This window comes from Fistularia commersonii, chromosome 4 (assembly GCF_037954325.1).
Source record: "Fistularia commersonii isolate RoL2024-O1a breed Wild chromosome 4, RoL_Fcom_v1.0, whole genome shotgun sequence".
In the NCBI taxonomy this organism is placed as follows: domain Eukaryota; kingdom Metazoa; phylum Chordata; class Actinopteri; order Syngnathiformes; family Fistulariidae; genus Fistularia; species Fistularia commersonii.
The window spans coordinates 10,656,111-10,675,141 of record NC_141287.1 but is presented as its reverse complement, the minus strand read 5'-3'; the positions used below and the strand labels follow the sequence as shown (position 1 = coordinate 10,675,141).

Genomic DNA, 19,031 nt, shown 5'->3' with positions numbered 1-19,031 from the left:
TAATCCCTGTACTTACATAAGGATATGGTGAATAAAACATTCAAATAGGTATGACAGCTATAGATGTTTTTCAGTTTATTTGATAAAGTAATTAGTCTAGTACACTTTCAATTGTGGTAAAAAAGCAGTATGTATATACTGCATATATATATATATATATATATATATATATATATATATATATATATTTATGTATATATATTCGCCTGTATATGACCTTTTCACTTGTTTCTTCTTTTGGATTCAATCAATCATATCTTACAGAAGAATGTATCATACTGCAAACTCATTTCGACCGTTTTTACATGAATTAGAGTTAAAATACGTATTATAACTCTTGATCAGGCCATTTATCACAGCTATCTTTCCACCTTTCCTGAATACAAATTGTTCCTCAGAAAACATTATGAGTGTCAAACATGCATTGACGAACATATCTTTTATAGGAATGCAACGCTTTCCCAATTTTTATAATACATACAGACATACATTACTTCAGCTGGGATATTGCTATAACCATTGCTATAATTACCTTTGCCCATGAATATAACTATTACATTTTTTTTCCAATTCCAAAAAAAAGAAAAAAAAAAAGAAAAAAAATGAAACCTTGTAAAGTGAATTAAGACATGAATTAATCATTAATGTTAGGGCTAACTAGTGATCCAGAATGGGACAAAACATTTTAACCACCTCTGCATTTATTAACTGCAAGCACTGGTAGCATCTCAACTGTAGTTTACATTATGTCATTTACTTTTCCATTTAATACAGTGGAACCAAAGAAGTTGTGTTCAGGAAAAGTACCGCTCTGCTTTCCAATCCAAACACATTCCTTGTTCAATTACTTTGTTTGCCACCTTACCCACAGCTTTAACAAGACACTCCCACAAACTCCCCCGCACGCACACACACACACACACACACACACACACACACACACACACACACACACACACACGCACACTTGCATTCATACATACTAGATGTCATATCTAAATTATGCAGGCTTATTTTGTGTGTTTTCAGACAAGAAAAATTAGTAAGTTCTGTTCTGAAGTGAAAGTAGTTTAAGATCTTTTTTTTTCACAACCGGTCTTTGCTTCACAGTTAGGTTTTTTCAGCAAGCAAATTGTCCACATTGCTCCTATCTGCTGGTGTGTTACAGTTTGGAAAACTGTATGAGGTTCCGGTTGATTTCAGCAACATTTCGGCAACCTGGACAGGATGAGGACAGAATTGCCTTTCTTGAGTTGACACACTGATGATGATAAAAGATAAAGTTGTGATTTAATGTTGCTGATTTGTTTAAAACAGCTATGATTCACCTGATAATGCCATGGACAGACGGAACTCGTCATTTAGGATTTGCAGTACTTCCCTCACTCCATCCTCACCCTGTAAGATCACATACCAAATTACAAACATGTTCTAAAATGGTCTTAAATCCATACATTTCCAGTGTCGTTTTACTTAAACAATGTGAAGTTGATTAATGTGGTGGTAAAAAAGTTCATCACATTGTAGTTGATAATTTTTGTGGGTGTTGAAATAAAAGTATGACCCCAGTATTGCTTATAAATCTCAAAATGGCGAATTTAAACTGATGACACACTTGCTTAATCTCTTGAAGCCCATCATCTGTCATTCAGGCTTCTTGAGTTCTCACAAACTGTAAGGAGTTTAAGTCTTAAACTCTCAAGGTGTGACTCCTGAACCAAGTTAATTATCAGAGTGGGAGGAATAACGTATGCCTTGATGAGCCGGTATGTTCAACTGAGTTGGGGTTGGACGGGAGTTGGGTCCGGCTGTGATTTATCGACCTTCCCTGCCATTTGAATATCTAGGGTCACTTGAACATCTCCATGTGAAAACTTGATGTTGTTGACTCTGTTCATCTCATTTGTGAACGCTTCAACATCCCAATTTAGATCCTGAGTCTGGTGTCCTTGACCCAGAAGTGACCCAGAAGGGGCATACAGCTCTGCTGTCAACCTCTTCAATTGAGGTTTTCCACAATGAGAGACATTGGTGTGTCCATTGGATATCTCTGTTTTTGCTTGAAGAAACTTGTACTGTCCTGAAATATGGAATACATAGTACTGTACATTGTCGACAATGCACAGTACTGTGCAAAATAACTGTGGAAATAAAATAAGCAAAATAACTGCAGCACGAACAGGTTGTCCAGCACAGAGAAACCGGCTTTTCATATTATGATTAAGCGGTTGAGTTTGCCCATGTGTAAACCCAAGACAGGTAGGTGACATTAGTGAAAAGTAAGATGTGTCGTCCAAGGTTGCCTCTGCATTGTTGTGCTTGGACATTCGAGTCATACCAGTTGATGTGACTGGGCACATTTTGGGTCATACATGTCCCATGTATAACCCAAAAAACTAGGAGATGGTATGAGAAACGAAAAGCAAGTTCATGAGCTCACTGTGACAAAGAGAGAATAGCCTTGTAATTGTCTGAAAGTATAAGAATCTTTGTATTTCCTCCAACCAGTGAGGCTCACTTCAGAGGGATACCTTCATGCAGTGTTTGAGCTAGTTTCATAGGGCCAGTTACAGATGTTGAATTTGTGCAATATTATTGAAAAACCACAGTGCAGAACCAAATGTTCATGTGGTCTATCTTTATTTACTTTGATGGCAGTCCTCTTAACTTTTAAGGACAATAAGTCTTCCTTTGAAACAGGGATGTCTACCTCTTGTTAAGGGAGGACGGATGTCATAAGAGGTGGGTTAAAAAGCCATCTTTGTTAAATTGGAAAGACAGTCTCTCAACAGGCAACCTTCAACACAGTCTTTAGGCAACACAATTCAAATGTTTACTCCAAAACTCATTTACGCTTGGATCAATATGGCTCGAAGAACTGAAATGATGATAGGTTGGTGACATAAGGACCTCATATCTTCCACAATTTCACCCTCTCAGTTGCTTCTACCAGCTCATCAGGCATAGTTGAGGCCTTTCAAACTAAGTATTGATTGTGGCCAGGAGATACATATTTCTTAAGGGTCAGTCCCCGAGAAGGGTAAGTACCAGAAACATCTACAGATAGAACTGAAAAAAAGCCTCTGGGATGATAGGTGAAATGTCTTTAACAGTCCAGCCCAGTTTCAATGAAATAATGTATCATTGAATTTTATGGCACTTGATATTTTGTATACGCTTCACAGACAGCCCACAAACCCCTGCCTCCCACACATAAACACCACCACGGGCGAACGGTTATCAGTGCTTACCTTGTACGCAAGGCCCCAAACAGCTGGGCGACCAATGAAAACACATTTGGCTCCCAAGGCTAATGCTTTCAAAACATCACTTCCTGTCCTGATCCCTCCATCCAAATAGACCTCAATCCGACCCTGTACTGTGTCCACAATTTCTGACAGTGCATCAATCTGTCACAATCAGGGGCAAAGATATCACAAGGTCAGTACAGTGCACATTTTAAACTCTTGGACTGGATTCCATAAGTCCTGGCATACTGCCGCAAGCCCAAAGTTGAACCATGGCTTTTAACAGAATTCTTTGTGATTAATTTAAGATTTTTTTTAACTGCACAAGATTGAGGGGAACTACAAGCTTGAATTTCCAACATTTAAGAGTAAAGGGTGCAGTCCCACTTTCAATCCTGGGGAGGAACAAGGTCCATAATAAAGATTTCATTATTCTATTCATCAATGTGAGTAGTGAATTTGGGGCCTTTCAGACCTTTATATTGAGCTGACAATACAAATTTGCATCGAATATCTTTATAACATAAAAATACATAAACAAACCTAAACATTTTCATCTTTGCAAACCTCCATCTCGGACAATCCTCTCTTGTTCTCTAAAACTCACAACTTATCTGGTATTTATGTTTATCCCATTATAGTTTAATCTTAAAAATAAGTTTTAGTATAATTTACATGGCTGAATTTTTTGCTCATGTATCCTATTTTTGTCTTCCAAATACTTATTTCTTGTAAATTAACAATGCTGACACACACAAAACAATTAGTAATTTGCAGAAGTTAATGAGAATGACTCCCTCCATTCCTCTAATGAAAAATCTTAGAGAGCTCTCTTAAATTTAACAAAAAATATGCACATCCCTTGTAATGGTGGGTTTTCTCCTGAGGGAATGTATTGAGGGAAAGTCAATGAGTGGGTGAGAGTCGGCCAAAAAGAGTATGAATGTTTATGCTCTCTTTCTCCGTGTCATTTCCATCTTTTTGCCTTTTATAAGTTCCCGACTCCTTATTGCCTGTGGTTTTTCCACTGTATCCGTATTTTGGCTGCTTTGTTTTCAATTCAATTTAATCCAATGGATCTGTCTGGCCGCATGTATTTTTCACAACTGTATAACAAATGTTTATGATTTCAGAATTTGATTTTAGAAAAGAAAACATATATGTCCTCTCAAGCCTGCATTCTATTTTACGCCTTGCGGTCAGGGTGTTCGAATGTGGCATGAGAATTTAATGTAAAGCGGCGGTTACCGAGGCTGGACCTCCATCCAGTTGTCTTCCCCCATGGTTTGACACAATGATACCCTGGACACCGTGTTCCACAGCCAGCTCAGCATCCTCTTTGGTCAGTATACCCTTGATAATAATTGGCAGACGGGTGATGGACTGTAGCCAGTACACGTCCTTCCAGCTGATGGACGGGTCCAAAGTGTTTGCCGGGATCCCATACTCCTCCGGTCCGGCGGTCTCCTGCTTATATTGTATATGGTATATGTGCAACTGCCTGCCTCGTCTATTTGATCCAAAACTACTGAATACTAAATGTAGATAACACTTATTTTAGAGGTGGCATTAACCTAACAACAATGGCAGTGATCTATATCCAACTTGAAGTTTGAAGGCAGGGATCAATTATTGATTGTCAGAAATTTACTGAAACATTTTTGACAAACCAAATGAAAATTCTTTCCGTACTACGTAGTTTTCAGTTAAATACGTGTCAAGGCCCTTTTTAAAACATTAATGTAAATTCTGCATGTTCATTAAATAAATAAAAAAATAACAACAACAAAAAAAAAAACAAAAACAAAATAAAACAAAGGCTAATTTCTCAAATTAGAAAGCAAATTGAATAGCAGAAAATACCACCGTGTGTTCAGCACGTTTGCGTGAAATCAAATTGCAAGGTGAGTTTTTGCTTGTATTTTCTCCACATTTGCTCTATTTTCCTGTAATACTCTGTGTGGGAAGGCTTACACTATAATTCTGGGATTGTAAAGAATACAAAAACAAACGTACTGTTACCTGGAAGACTCCATCAAAATTCTTGACCTTTAAGTGTGGCGGCAGCTTGAATTGGTTGCGAATATCGTTGCGGCGCTTTCCAGTGTAAGGGACATCAACAGTGAGGACGAGGGCCTTGAAGCCTAGAGCCTCCACACGATGCACTATCTGCTCTGACAGTTTCCTGTCCCGATACACATAAAGCTGAAACCAGCGGTAACCATTTGGAGCTGCTGCCACAATCTCCTCTACTGAACAGGTGGAGTAGGTGCTAGTGATATAACAGGTGTTTAGGGCCTCTGTGGCTGTTGGGCAGAAATTGATATGCTATTACTGGACAATGGACGTAGTAAACACAGCTCAAACTGAGAGTTAATATCCACTATAGTTGTGTGAGCCTTTTTCGCTTCCACGTCACATTGTCTTGTAAAAATGTTATAATACCAGTACAAAATTCCATTGTTGAATCTAACATCAATTACGTAACTTCATGTCCAACAGAAACCCCCGTAAAATTAAATTCGCATCTAAAGCACTAGTGTGAGGAAAAATGTAATTTCTTCTAATCTGGGGGAGTATAACTAACTCAGTGTCTTTGCTTGGATTTTGCTCTCGATTTGCTGCTGAAGTGTTTTTAGTTTTTAGAGATAACAGAAAAACACCACAGACAGACAGACAGACCGATAGACAGATAGATAGATAGATAGATAGATAGATAGATAGATAGATAGATAGATAGATAGATAGATAGATAGATAGATAGATAGATAGATAGATAGATAGATAGATATCGTAATAACATAGAAATTCATTCGTACCAGGTGTTTACCTAGAAGTGTTACATACAAATATGTAAATGTTTGCAATGTCACAGTCCTCACCCCGTGCTGTGGCCATCTCTCCTTCATGCCAGGCCAGGCAGTGAAAGGCAGTGGGTGCAATGCCAACCGGAAAGCTGATTTCAGTTCCCTGCACTGTGGTTCGTGTGTCACTGACAGATACATCACGTAGGATACGAGGTCTCAGGCGAATTCTGTATTTGAAATGCATAGTCACAGTAAGCATACATTTAAGAGCATGTCAGTTACTGATGTGCACTATTTTTTTGCACGTCAAATTGCACACATTATAGAACATTCGAACATTCTCTACAATCATCACCATTCTTTCAAGAAAATGTTTTTTGGAAATAAGTTATAGTAGACAACCATGGCTGTACATGTCAAGACAAGAAAATTGATTTGATTGTTTAGAGACCGTTTTATCGGCTCCCAAATTCCTTGATATGTAATCGAACCCTCTTGAATAAAGAACAACAATTCTCTGAATATGATATCATCTATTTTCTGCTAGGAGAGATGAGTAAACTAAACTAAAATAAGAAGTAGGGAAGAGGGAAAAGAAAATATTTGATGCCCCAAGATGATGTATTAAATAAATATAATTCAGTATTCTGTATTGTATTTTATTCTATTTCTTCTATGTATTAATGCATGTAGTTATTTGGGAATTAAGTTTCTTTAAACGTGTTTAGAAGTCTTGACTAACCTCAGCAATTACATATAAAATGGACAGTTGGGAAATGTCAATGCTTAAAAAACAAAATACATTGTTCAAACAGCAGCTATCCAACATAAATAAGTTGTTCGTATGTTCTGCTTTATAATAGCTTTTGGATATGAGTTGAGTCCAGGTGTGTTGCAGGTATGAAATGGCATGAAAAAATACAAAATTACAAAATTGAATGACCTACACAAAACCATTTCCTGATCAGGGTGAACTTTTTCTTACCACTTTACCTTTTGTAAGCCAGTAGATTGTCATCCCTGGTGCAACATTCGTCTGCTCCAGCTGCATAATAATCCCAGGTGGCCTTTGAAAGATGCTCCTTTGCATACTCTTCAAAGTCTGTCAGGCATACCATAGCCATCTCTGCGCAGCGACCTCCCTCTCTGCAGGCAAGAATGTATTACCAGTTAATTATTTCTGACCCAGAAATAATAGACTTACAGTAATGTATTGGTCCTCTTTCGTTTCAGTATTGGAGACTCTATTCAATTAACATGAGAAAGATGGCAAGCTCTAAAAATCATTATTCACCTAAATCAAAACACTGAAAATAATTAAAATACTCCAAATTATTGTCCTAATGATTTCAGTTGTTATCTTAGCTTAACAATAACTATGTCATTTCACTGTAAAACTTTGCAGGATATAAAACCTATGCCAAGGACACAACTCAAGTCTAACGTCCACTCTCTGGTGATCGAGCAGTTAAAATTACTTTGACCTTTTCGATGATTTTTAAAACTTCTCATCTGAGATGTTTCTTGCATTCACAGCTTTTTGCAGTCATGTGTTATCAAACATTCAGGAATGTGCTATGAAAATCACAGAGGGTGTTTCTGATTTAAGGGAGACCTTTGTTCTTATTTGTTTTTGTGCTGATAGAGGGTACACTGATAACAACAGGCATCTGATACGGTGCCTATCTTCCCATTGGTACACAGAGCAGCTGTTCTTTTGTTAACCCTTTTTATTTTTCACAAACTTGCACATTTGAAAAGCCGGTAGAAAATAGGAAAAGCTGGATGTATGGAAGTCAGGCATTCTTTAATTCAATTGAAATACCAGTGTAAAATGCTTGTTTAGAGATATGTTGTACAGAAAAGCCCATCACACTGGAAAATAATCTTACTTCCTAAATAGGCCTTAAGCATATCTAGTACTGGACTGATTGCATGCACTACATGAACCACAAATAATGCGTACAACAATCTAAAAATGCTAAAAGGTTGATGCAACAATAAATATGCATAGACATATATTGTCGAAGATTCCATGTTTTCGTCTTTGACCTAAAAACCTGGAATATACACATAGAATCACAAACATAACGGCAAAAATAATAATGATAATACATATACTCAAGGGGTCTGAATTCCACACCTCAGTCGACATCTCAAAAGAAATGTATAGGTGTTATTTTAAAATCACAAAAAACTTCTTCATCAGTAAACCCTTCAATATCACCAAAACACACATGCTTCTGCATCACCCGTACTCAATGCATAATTTCTGTAGGCACAAATAAAATATAATAGGTCTGAAAAAGGCATTGCACAAACAAAGATGCACATCGGAACATACTGTAGCCTGTAGCTGTGTCGCTGTGAAAATATCATAAATATAATGAGAAATTTAAGTTTTGTGAAAATGATTGTTTTTGGGAAGTCCTTGCCTTAAATTCTGTGTGTCTTTAGTTTCCATCTCCTCTTGACTTGCCCCCCCCCCAAAAAAACCTTTGTGTCACGGTTGGTCGTAGGTGGAGGCAGGTGGACCCAAATGCAGAAAAACCTTTGCAGCCAGGCAGGATCTTGAGGAACTATGTACTTTATTAAAAAAAAAGAAAAAAAAGAAAAAAAAACAAAACAACAAAACACAGCCTCAGGTACAATGGCCTTGAATTTTAAAACACAATATTTAACAAAACACTGCAACATTTCACAAAACACAAAAAAATAAAATAAAACAAACAAAAAAAAATATATATAACCACATTTCAAAGCACAAAACATTTCACAAAACACTGCAACATTTCACAAAACACACCATTTCAAGATTTTGAGATTAAATGAGTGTAAGACCTTCTTTGAAATTCACTGAAGACCAGACAATCCAGGATATATAATAGTTGCTTTGAATCGTTTAAATGTCGATTGCTGTTTTTTTCCTCAGGCTGCCTGATAGTCAGCAACATTCTTTTCAAGTTCCTCCCATCTGTGTTGTGAAAGAAATAAGACAGCAAATTCACACCCACACCCACACCCACACACACACCCCCACACACACACACACACACAAACAAACACACACACACACACACACACATGTAAATGAGCCAAACACTGTGGGAAGTGGGATATGGACCACAGAATTATTTCTATTGTTTCAAATATGGATTTTATGTGCTGCCATTCATTTTTGGCTTTGTTATTATTTCATTGTTTTTGTCAAATGTTCTATAAGTGTTATAAGGGCAAAAAGCCACTGCCTGTAACAAGATTCTTGATAGTTTCACATGACAAAAAATACTAACTAAATAGGTTTTCTGTTTTCAATATTCATGAATTACAATAAAAGTATGTCCAAGGAAAATCATTGTGTTTGAAAATGGAAATAAATTGTCCCTGTTTTCTTGGCGACTAGGAAAGATAGGCTCCAACAGGCATTATTTAAGCAAGTACTATTTTTGTAACATTTGAGAAAGAGCAAGAACTTCTGTTGTTGTTTTAAGGAAGGTAAAGTAGCCTCTCCATCAAGAACATTTAATTCAAATCTGAATATTAAGAAGGAAAATAAGAATGATTCATTGACATATCTTCGATAAGTCTAATTCTTCACATGATTTAATTTAAATTCTTTTACTTCTACTTATCATCAAACTAGACAGCAGAAACAAATAAATTATCAGCAATTGAAGTCGGCTAAGTTACCATCTCCTTCTTTTCCCTACAAAAACTCTGAGACTGTAACAAAATTACATCTAAAGTCAAATGAGGAAACTTGATGAATTTAATTCAAAACAGTCCTGTGTTTATGATTTTGTTCACAAATTTATGATTGAATTTAATTGGTTTAACTGATTTCAGTTAATCAATATAATCACAGTATTACAGTATTACAGTATATCTCATCAACGCAACAGCTACCACAAACAACTATCTATAAGATACAGAGGCAGAACAACACGGGATAAAAGTTTTAGCTGCACTAAATCCTAGTGCAGAAAGTAGTTAGCAGTTAGTTGTTCGCCAAAACTGGAAAAACAACCAAGTATTAGATAAATCAATTTACAACTAGAAAACCAGGAAAAGCCAGCATATCTTGATTGATGGAATTCCGGTGATGCACAAGGAGAGAAAGACACCCAAGATCGATCATAAGTGGGATTAATTCAGTCACCATCACATACTACGCCACAGCACAAAAATAACAGCTTATAATATTTAAAACTCTATATGAAGCCATGGTTCTCCTAAACATGAAGTACATTTTCATGCGTAATGATAAATAATATTTATTATATATTATATTTTATAATATTTAAAACCCTATATGAAGCCATGGTTCTCCTAAACATGAAGTACGTTTTCATCTGTATTCCCACCCTTGGGCCATCACAATGGTCAATAATTGACTGGCATAGGACAAACCTTGACCATTAGACCAACGTCATAAAAGACCACCCTTACTTGTGCACGGCTGCATTGTCATTATACACCACTGATACAACAAGGGCAGAGGTTTGGCTTTGCAACAGGCACACTTTTGTTGCCAGCGCTGGGAAACCTTGAAATAGAAGCAGTAGCGTGTGGCGCTGTCTGTTCCTTCAGGAGCACTGCACCCACCTGCTGGTGGAAATATGTCAATGACACTTGGATCAAGATATAATCGGGGGAAGCGGACATGTTCAAAGCTCCAGTCAACATAGAAAAATATAAAAACTTGGCTTTGTCTTAATGCAGGGTATGAATTGAAAATGAAAACACTGATATTTGATCCAAAATCCTTGCACACTGCTCACTTCTTCCTTTTTCCGACTAGCTAGGACCTATCAGAACTCTCCGCCATCAGGGACTTCTGTTTTCCCTGAAAGTGCAAGGGGAAGGGAAAAAAGGAACAAAAATAAAGAAAGCTAAGGTTCGGCAACCAAGCTCATCTCTGCACAAGCTGTGTGGCACGGGATTGTTTCTCAGTATGCCGCCAATAGAATGCTTGTAGAAAGATTTATCATATTATTATATACACCACAACCTTCTACAAGCTGTGTAATGTCTTTAGCATAAGTGTGTGATACAATTATTCTCCCTGATCGGAAAATAATCCATAGAGAACCGTCATGAGGTGAGGCAGACAATACTGTGCCTCACCTGAGGGGGCATAAGCGAGTTGACAGGTGCTAGATACTGCTGTCCTACTATAAGCAATGTAGGATAAAATAAACAAGATAGATTAAATAAAACAAGGAGGACTTTTACAACAAAGTAGCAAAGCTTTTCATGGAGAAGTATGTACATGTAGAAAAGGAAAAGACCACAAATTGTTTTACATTTAATAAAAGAAAAAAAAAATAGATGGAGGAGGAGATATGGCTTGTGAGAAGGGTAAAACGCATCGTCAAAATCACAACTAGCAACAAAGGAGCATTCTAAGACACTATCTTTCAGCCACACATACTTGTTTATTGATCATTCCCAAAGCTGAACAAATCATTTTGACCCTTGAACTTGTATGACCCCTGATAACTCTAAAAATGATGTGGGTCGGTGACTTACAACTGACCCCAATGACTCTCACCTACACTGTCACACAGCTTAACTGACCTGCTTCTGTTGATGTCAAGACTCTTTTCACCCAGATGGCTGTGTTGGATCCAGGAGTCAAGTGCTCCATGAGGGTTAATTCCAGTCTTAAATACCTGAAACTCTGCTCTCAGCCAGTGTTTTTATGTGAAATTATATAAGATAAAATCTATTAGTAAATACAAGTACCTTGACATGTGAAAATCGTCTCACAAACTTTTAAGTGATTAAAGTTCAACTGTTTCAAAGCTTTGTGAATGGACAACATTACCATCAAGAGGTGGTATTTGGAAAACATGCCCGATTATTGGCAACTCAAATTATCATTGTAAATCAAGATTCGGAAAGTCTGCCCAATGTATCAGTATTGCTTTTGGACACAACATATTGTGGGTTGATTGACTGTCATGACTGAATGACAGTCAATCCATTTTGATTAAATTGGTGTCTCATAGCATTTTGAAAATCTGGCAACAAGATTTATATGATGACTTTATTTCAATTTGCCTGTAAGCTGAAGTGATTTCCTTATGAGGTACTGTTGAAAAGCAGCAATCGTCAAACCAAATTCATAGTGTTTTATTCTCAGGATTTTAATTGAAATTATTTGGAAAACATTGAGCCATTATTTGAAGTGAAAGCCTACTCTTGAATTGCACACAGTTAGTGTAATAATTGCTCTGAAAACCACAAAAGACAACAACAAAAAAGCCACCACGACTTTTTTCAGGGTTCATATACCACATCTTACATTTCAATTATCGTGATTTTTTTTTTTCACAAAATCTTTCCATTGGAGAACAGACAGATGGGATATTCTGACTGTCCAAAACATGCATTCAACCAATCATATCTCATTGCAAATTACAACTGCTTTTAAATGCTTGATTCCATAAATTGAAATGTGTTTCTGTCTTAGGAATGTCCAATCTTTGTCGCTTAGTTGATTTGTGGTGGATTTTTTTTTTTTTGCCTTGCTATCCTCTGTCCTCTGCTTTTGCATTTCTATTGGTATTCATTTTTATTTCCCTTTTTTTTTTTTTTTTTCTTAACATTATAACTGTTACGCTGCTGTGACAAAGGAATTTCCCCTATGGGGATCAATAGAGTTTATCTTATCTTATCTTATCTTATCTTATCTTTTCTCGCACGTTTTTTGACATTTCTGATTTTTGCCTTTCAGACACACTGTTTTGCGGTATTGGGATATTTACTATGCACATCCAAATAAGAATTAGTCAAAAAAGAGACCCAAATCACAATTGACCTGTCTTGAAACAAACCTATCTTGCAGGTTGCTTAAAATATCAGTTTGATAAACTAACATGGATGGACATATGCAAGGCTACAACATAAGTGTCATATAGGATCATTATCTGAACATTTTTCACCGGTAAAGCAAAGAAACAGGTAAAAACAATATGAATTTGCCAAAGATTTTGTTATTCATTTTGCAAGAATTTAATTTGTCAAACACCCCTTTGAGACTCATTGGGCATGCAGAGCAGTATTAAAACAAAGAAAAAGCAAAACAATTGAGAATGTTCAATGTTTCCCTAAACCCAACTCCAATCCGCAAATCTGTTAAAAGACAATCAACAATCAGACCAAGTCAAAGTTCTTCCAGATAAAACACAAACTATGTCAACTTTTGGGAAACATACATTACGCTGAAGCACCGCTCACTAACTCTAAATCAACAAACCGTGGACTATTTGCTCACAGTGACTGTAGTCCAAGTGAGACAGTGTTGCTGTTGAAAAGGGAAGACACACGAACCTGATTCCTGCCGAGTAATGCTGTCATTTCAGCCTCACTGAACCTGAAACACAGCAACGCTTCCTCAACATATGTGAAAACATAACTATGACAATATGAGATGGACACTCAGGTGACTGTCATCTGGATGTTGTTGTTGCTGAACATTAACTATCTGATTTGTCTGGTTTTAATATGTTTCAAGTATGTTTTCCTTTGAATATTGAAATATGCCTTACTAAAAGCCAAAAATGCCATCTGAATAAACACTACATTGAATAATTTTGAATAATCAATGAAACCACGCTATACAAAGAGAAACGTAATATACATATGTGGTGTGTATATATAATACATGTGTACGTGTATATTGTGACTGTTAAGAGGAAACTTTGCCATACAAGAGGAAGGCAACAAAGATCAGATACTTTGTATTAATTGTTAAAATAAAAGTAGACAAAATATTCTTGTCCTGCTAAATTAGAAAAATGCAAAGACATGAAGATTTCTTTCTTTCACAGTTCAACATTTTCTTTCCTATTCACATATCTCAATGTAATAAAGTTGTTGTTTTTTTTACCCCTTTTTCTCCCATTTTTATTGTATTACTGATCCTTTACATTAGAATATTTCGTGCATATTATGCACAACATTTTCTATGTAGGTGATTTTGAAGGTATACAATTTTGCTCTTGCAACTTGACATTGTTAAAGAGAGAGCAAGAGAAAGATAAAGGGGAGGAAGAGAGAGATGGATGGATAGAATGGAGATAGAATGGTGTCAGGAAATGAAATAAAAGTAGATATGAAATGTTTTATGCAGTCTGACTTTTTTCTAGGAGTAGAGACTTTATTTTTTTAGACAACTTGACAGGCTTGCCATATATGCTGACCTCCTTTTTTCCAAATGCGAGTTGACACAATCCTTGATTGTATATAGTTGCTTGGCTGTGTGACCATGCATCTTATGTCACTGATATTCAATTCAACTGTAATGTCATGAAGAGAAATCATCATTTGCTATAGTTATGGATTTCAATTTTTATATGTTCCAGCTGTTTAGCGGGCTCATGTATCTGCTTTTTTTTTTTTTTTTTTAATATTTTATTTTGCCAAACCACATGTTCTTGAAAGACAAATTACCCATTAAATAGCTGGAATTCAAAATCAAAAATGCAAAGTGTTCATTGTCCAATGCATGGTAGGGAAACGTGTTTCCCCGCACAATAGAATTCTTGGGGTAACAAACAATTGGCTGAAAATCTAGATTGTGTTTTCCCTTTTTAATGATAAATCCATTATGTTCCGCCAGGCTGTCTCAGAAAAATAAACTCAATAAAGTAGTAATTTCCTCTGCAATTAGTCATATGCTCCACATCCAGGACATGACTGACATGTATGACTTTTTATTTTTACTTTTCCCATTTTTTTTACATTTTGAAGAGTTGTGATTTTGTTGCAAAGAAGTAAAAGCAGCGATGTACAAGAGAAAACATTTTTTTTTAAATCTCAAATCTATGCCTCGAAAGGGAGAGGCTGTTCTAGAAAATCTTTACCACAGTATGTTTATGTTAAAATAATGACATGCAAATACCATAAAACAAGTATACTTTTACTGTCTATTCCCACCTAAGTTGCATGGCTGGCTCCCTGGTTCTGTTGATGTTATGAACAGATGCTGTATCCTTAATGAGAGATTTGAATTCAATATTGAATTGCTTTGTTTCGATCGCATTGCACAGAGCGGGCATTTGATGCATACGGGACAGGTGAAGTTTCAAAGATCGAAGAAGAACTTATTTTTCAAGCAGGGACTAATCGAGACCAGCAGCAGCATGGGCAGTCACTAGAGTAGGTGAAGTTTTCATTTTTGATCAATTAATTTGTGATTAAAAATGGGAAGCACAGTCTTAATATTTCAAAAAGAGTAAAAACTTATCACATGGATTTGTAATTTGGTCAAGTCAAATAGCAGATATAATCATAAGATGCATACAAAGAGTTATAAAATCAATATGACAAGAGTGAAGCGATCAGTTGGTTTTTACCTTTTGCTGTTTAGACTATCAGAGGCCAGTAGCCTTCAACACTAGTCTTAATAGAGGAAAGAATTCGATATGTATGAGAAAATTTCAAAAATGTTTTGCTGCCGGAAAACATGCAGCAAATAATGAATTGTGTTAGTGACTACAGTCTGGGCCTCTTTTGAAGTGATTATTTTATAATAAGATAAGATATGATAAGATCAACTTTATTTATCCCGAAGGAAATTGTTGTGCCAGAGTTTCAAGCAAAAACATAAAAATAATAGATAATAGTAGGAAGGAGGGAGAATAAGAAATACAATAAAATATAAATTGTAATTAATAACCTCAATTGCTATTTTCCATCATTAAAATCTGAAGTTGCATTTATGGAAATATACAGTATTTTATACAACATGCAGCACCTTGCAGACAGCCAAGTATATTTTTCCCCACCTTAATTCATGCATCCACTGAGTGTTCTAAACATCTTCTAAACTGTTGACACCACCAACTTACAAATTTTCTAAATCAATTTCTAAATCAACCATTTAGATTGACAGAAAATGACCGATATGCATTAAAACAATACGACACTTGAGGGTTCTTTTAAGCATTAACTGTGACTATCATGTTTTTCCGAGCAGGTGACCAGCAATTATTCATGCAAAGACACTTTATGCTGCATAATAACATGTTAAAATTGTTCTTATCAAGTATTATATGTAAATGACTGTAATTATGATTCTATTGCATTATAATTACAATTCAGCGCAGTGTAAGTATAGTTAAAATCAAACATGGATATCTTTAAAAAATATATATTGTGTATTTCTTCTTCTGGGGTTGTTTGGTGACAGAGGAGATCCATACACTTACTCACCGATTACAAATGTTCATTCTCTCTTAACAGAATTTCCTCTCTGCTGTCGGAGTCATAACCTATTAACAAACACAAAACAGAATTAATGACAAGCGCAGTAACAGGTACGAAACAGCTTCTATTTTTACTTCTTCAATCATTTCTCCAGTCTGGAAATTATACAAAATAATCAGAAGCATTAAACTTTTCATCATCATTATTTCACACATGCCCTGTTTTAAACTTGAACTATGTAGTTATTGGTTTTATAGAGATTGAAAGAGATTTGTTTAACAAAACTGAAAACTGAAGATAAGTGTTTAAGTATAGAGGGCAGAATGTGAGTTTTATAGCATTTCCCAACATGTTGTACAGTGATGGAAGTTTGACCAAAGAAAAAAAAATAGAATAAGTTTGAATTTGTTAATCCACTCCTGCTACTGATTCAACCAAGATCAAATAAATCTAAGTATTTTTATCTGGTTTACAAAATAATGCAGAATTGAATTTCTGCAACAGAGTGTGTTTTCAAGAAGGAAAAATACTAGTTTTAACACTTGTATGAAGATTTCTGGAGAGTGTTTTAGGTTTTAGTGTTTCCTTTTCAAAAGGGATTTAGTCTCAATATAATATCAATTATGTAGCCAAAAAGACACAGAGAAATACATGAGTGAAAAACAAAATATTTCTTGACAGATGGTTACTTACCTTTATACTATTAAATTACAATAAATTCACTGTTTAAAGTAAATACTCTTCAAAATGGCCAAATCATTATTATGTTAGCGACTACAGTGGGGTTATTTGGTTCCCATTTTAATGCCAAAACAACACTGACAACAAGAAGAAGAACAGCAACATTAACAACATTAGCAACGACTGCAGAATGTAAGGGAATTAGCTGTAAATGCTTGCTTTAGAAATAATTTGATACACAGTTGATACACCATCTTCAAATAATAGTATTCTATCTAGAAGTGGTAAAAAAGCAGTGTACAGTTTCCACTGTAAGTAGACCCCAAAGGGAGAAAATATAACAACGTTCAAGATTGGAAAATGTTGGCAAAACTGCTGAATACAGGTTACAAAGCTTTTTACTCTCATTCAAACACATCACATAATGTGAGAAGATGAAAATGAAAAACTGTGTTCAAACATGAACACATGAGGGCAGTACAATGCTGATTCAAACCCATTCTTAAACAATCATTCAGGGTCATAAAGCTGATTAACACATTTTGAATACAAATGACAATTGCATTTTACTCTCACACACACACACACACACACATTCACATACACATTTAAGTTATATAATTGCCCTAATAATGCTGACTTGTAGTTAAAGTATTGGATTTTTCGTTTTTTTATGGTAAGAGCAATTGAATGTGGTTACCTATAAAAAAATAAATAGGTTTGAAAAAATGTATTTTTCTTCTTCCAATAACATGAAAAAAAAACTTTTATGGAAGTACATTATGGTTCAACAAGAGATTGAAATTTGCAGGGTCCAAAACAATGTATTAATGTAAATGGATCCTAATACACCGTGACGCATTAATTTTATCTTGGTAATAAAATGAGTACTACCTGTTAAGCATTGCCACGGGTCAGGCTAAACCCCTTTTTTTCTTTTGAAAGTTTAGCTTTCAAGCTTGTGTGTAATGAATGTGAGCCTCTGTTTAGGCTGTGAAAGATGTTAGTCCTTTAACCAAACTGAATGGCTTTTGAGAGCACATTGTTCAGGTGGATTTCTAGAATAGCTGTTGTCTGCTATTATTGTGTAATGCTAAACAAGTTGACAATTTAGCCAGCTTCTGTCAGGTTTTTTTTTCTTGTTTTTCACCCATATGGATATGGTAACTTTTCAATGCTTTATAGAAGGATAAACACGCCCTGTCAAACACACCTTGTTACTATTTAAATTTCCAGTGGTTAATCACCACTAGATATATATACATTTTGATTTTGGTAGAGGTTGAAAAGGTTAAACTGGAGGTGCGTAAAGTACAAGCAGTGTGAAGAATTACAAATTCAGGTGAAAATGATAGTCTTACCTTGACCCAAGTTGTTCAGCAGGCCTACAGTAGGTGCTCCTTCCGCTCTCATGTGACAGGGTCGTGTCAGAGGGCAATTCGGCCTCCCATTCCTACGTCCCACCAGCCCTCCCCCCAACAGCGCAATGCTCCGCCCATACAAGCTTAACACCATCTAAGCCACCCTGTCAGCACTCTGGAACATAGCCTCTATTTGTGCCAAAAAACATAAAAACTAATGGGTCAGTTGAAGGTTGGGCAACAAATGCCTCATGTTTTCATTCTCAATCATTCCTTTTCTCCATTCTTATTTCCTCCTCATTTCCCCTATCCATGGTCATGCTTGGTTTTCCCTCTTCCTTTTTTTTTTTACTTTTTCCCTATAACTCCTCTTTTTTGTAGTTATCCCGCTATTTAATCATTTTTTTCTTTTGACCCACCATATTTAATTTCAGTTCTTACACCCCATACACCCCGGGGCTAGACTAGGACAACAACTCTGCATGGCATTTTAACCCCCAGACTGGCCCCCCTGTAATCAGTCAAACAACATGCACGAGTACACTATTCTTGTTGTCTGCTTTAACATACATACTGCACTATTGCCAGTGTATTACAACTGCTCTATTCATCCAAAGTATAAAAGCGCTATCATTGAACCTATCATTCAAAAGTGCCTTATTTTCAGAAATTTCAGTATGACGCAAAATGTTCATTGCAAATATTGGATGAATTAT

The 19,031-nt window shown here is 35.9% G+C and overlaps 1 protein-coding gene across 13 annotated transcripts; it reads right to left on the bottom strand.

Moving 5' to 3' along the window:
• Positions 1-60: 60 nt before the first annotated feature.
• On the bottom strand, positions 61-18,409 carry hao2 (hydroxyacid oxidase 2 (long chain)). Of its 13 annotated transcripts, none has more exons than XM_086145261.1 (12): positions 18,316-18,350; positions 16,280-16,338; positions 13,394-13,436; positions 8,897-9,029; positions 8,491-8,641; positions 7,049-7,201; positions 6,131-6,282; positions 5,265-5,554; positions 4,497-4,718; positions 3,252-3,410; positions 1,329-1,398; positions 61-1,218 (listed from the first exon to the last, which is right to left on the bottom strand). In XM_086145261.1, the coding sequence occupies exons 5-12, from the start codon at positions 8,517-8,519 to the stop codon at positions 1,163-1,165; spliced, it is 1,131 nt and encodes a 376-aa protein (XP_086001387.1). In that variant the 5' UTR covers positions 8,520-8,641; positions 8,897-9,029; positions 13,394-13,436; positions 16,280-16,338; positions 18,316-18,350; the 3' UTR covers positions 61-1,162. The 13 variants fall into 13 exon arrangements, with proteins under 13 accessions (XP_086001387.1, XP_086001388.1, XP_086001383.1 ...); XM_086145262.1 differs by having other exon boundaries at positions 13,338-13,436; positions 18,316-18,349; XM_086145257.1 differs by lacking the exon at positions 13,394-13,436 and having other exon boundaries at positions 18,316-18,383.
• Between the last annotated feature and the right edge of the window lie 622 nt (positions 18,410-19,031).

What these genes read in the sequence shown, in the direction of transcription:
- hao2 (XM_086145257.1), bottom strand. Translation starts at nt 8,519, where the DNA reads ATGGAAACTAAAGACACACAGAATTTAAG. An exon ending in AAAGACACACAGAATTTAAG is followed by an intron (nt 7,202 to 8,490) that starts GCAAGGACTTCC and finishes TCTTGCCTGCAG; the next exon opens with AGAGGGAGGTCGCTGCGCAG. An exon ending in TTTGGGGCCTTGCGTACAAG is followed by an intron (nt 1,399 to 3,251) that starts GTAAGCACTGAT and finishes GTGATCTTACAG; the next exon opens with GGTGAGGATGGAGTGAGGGA.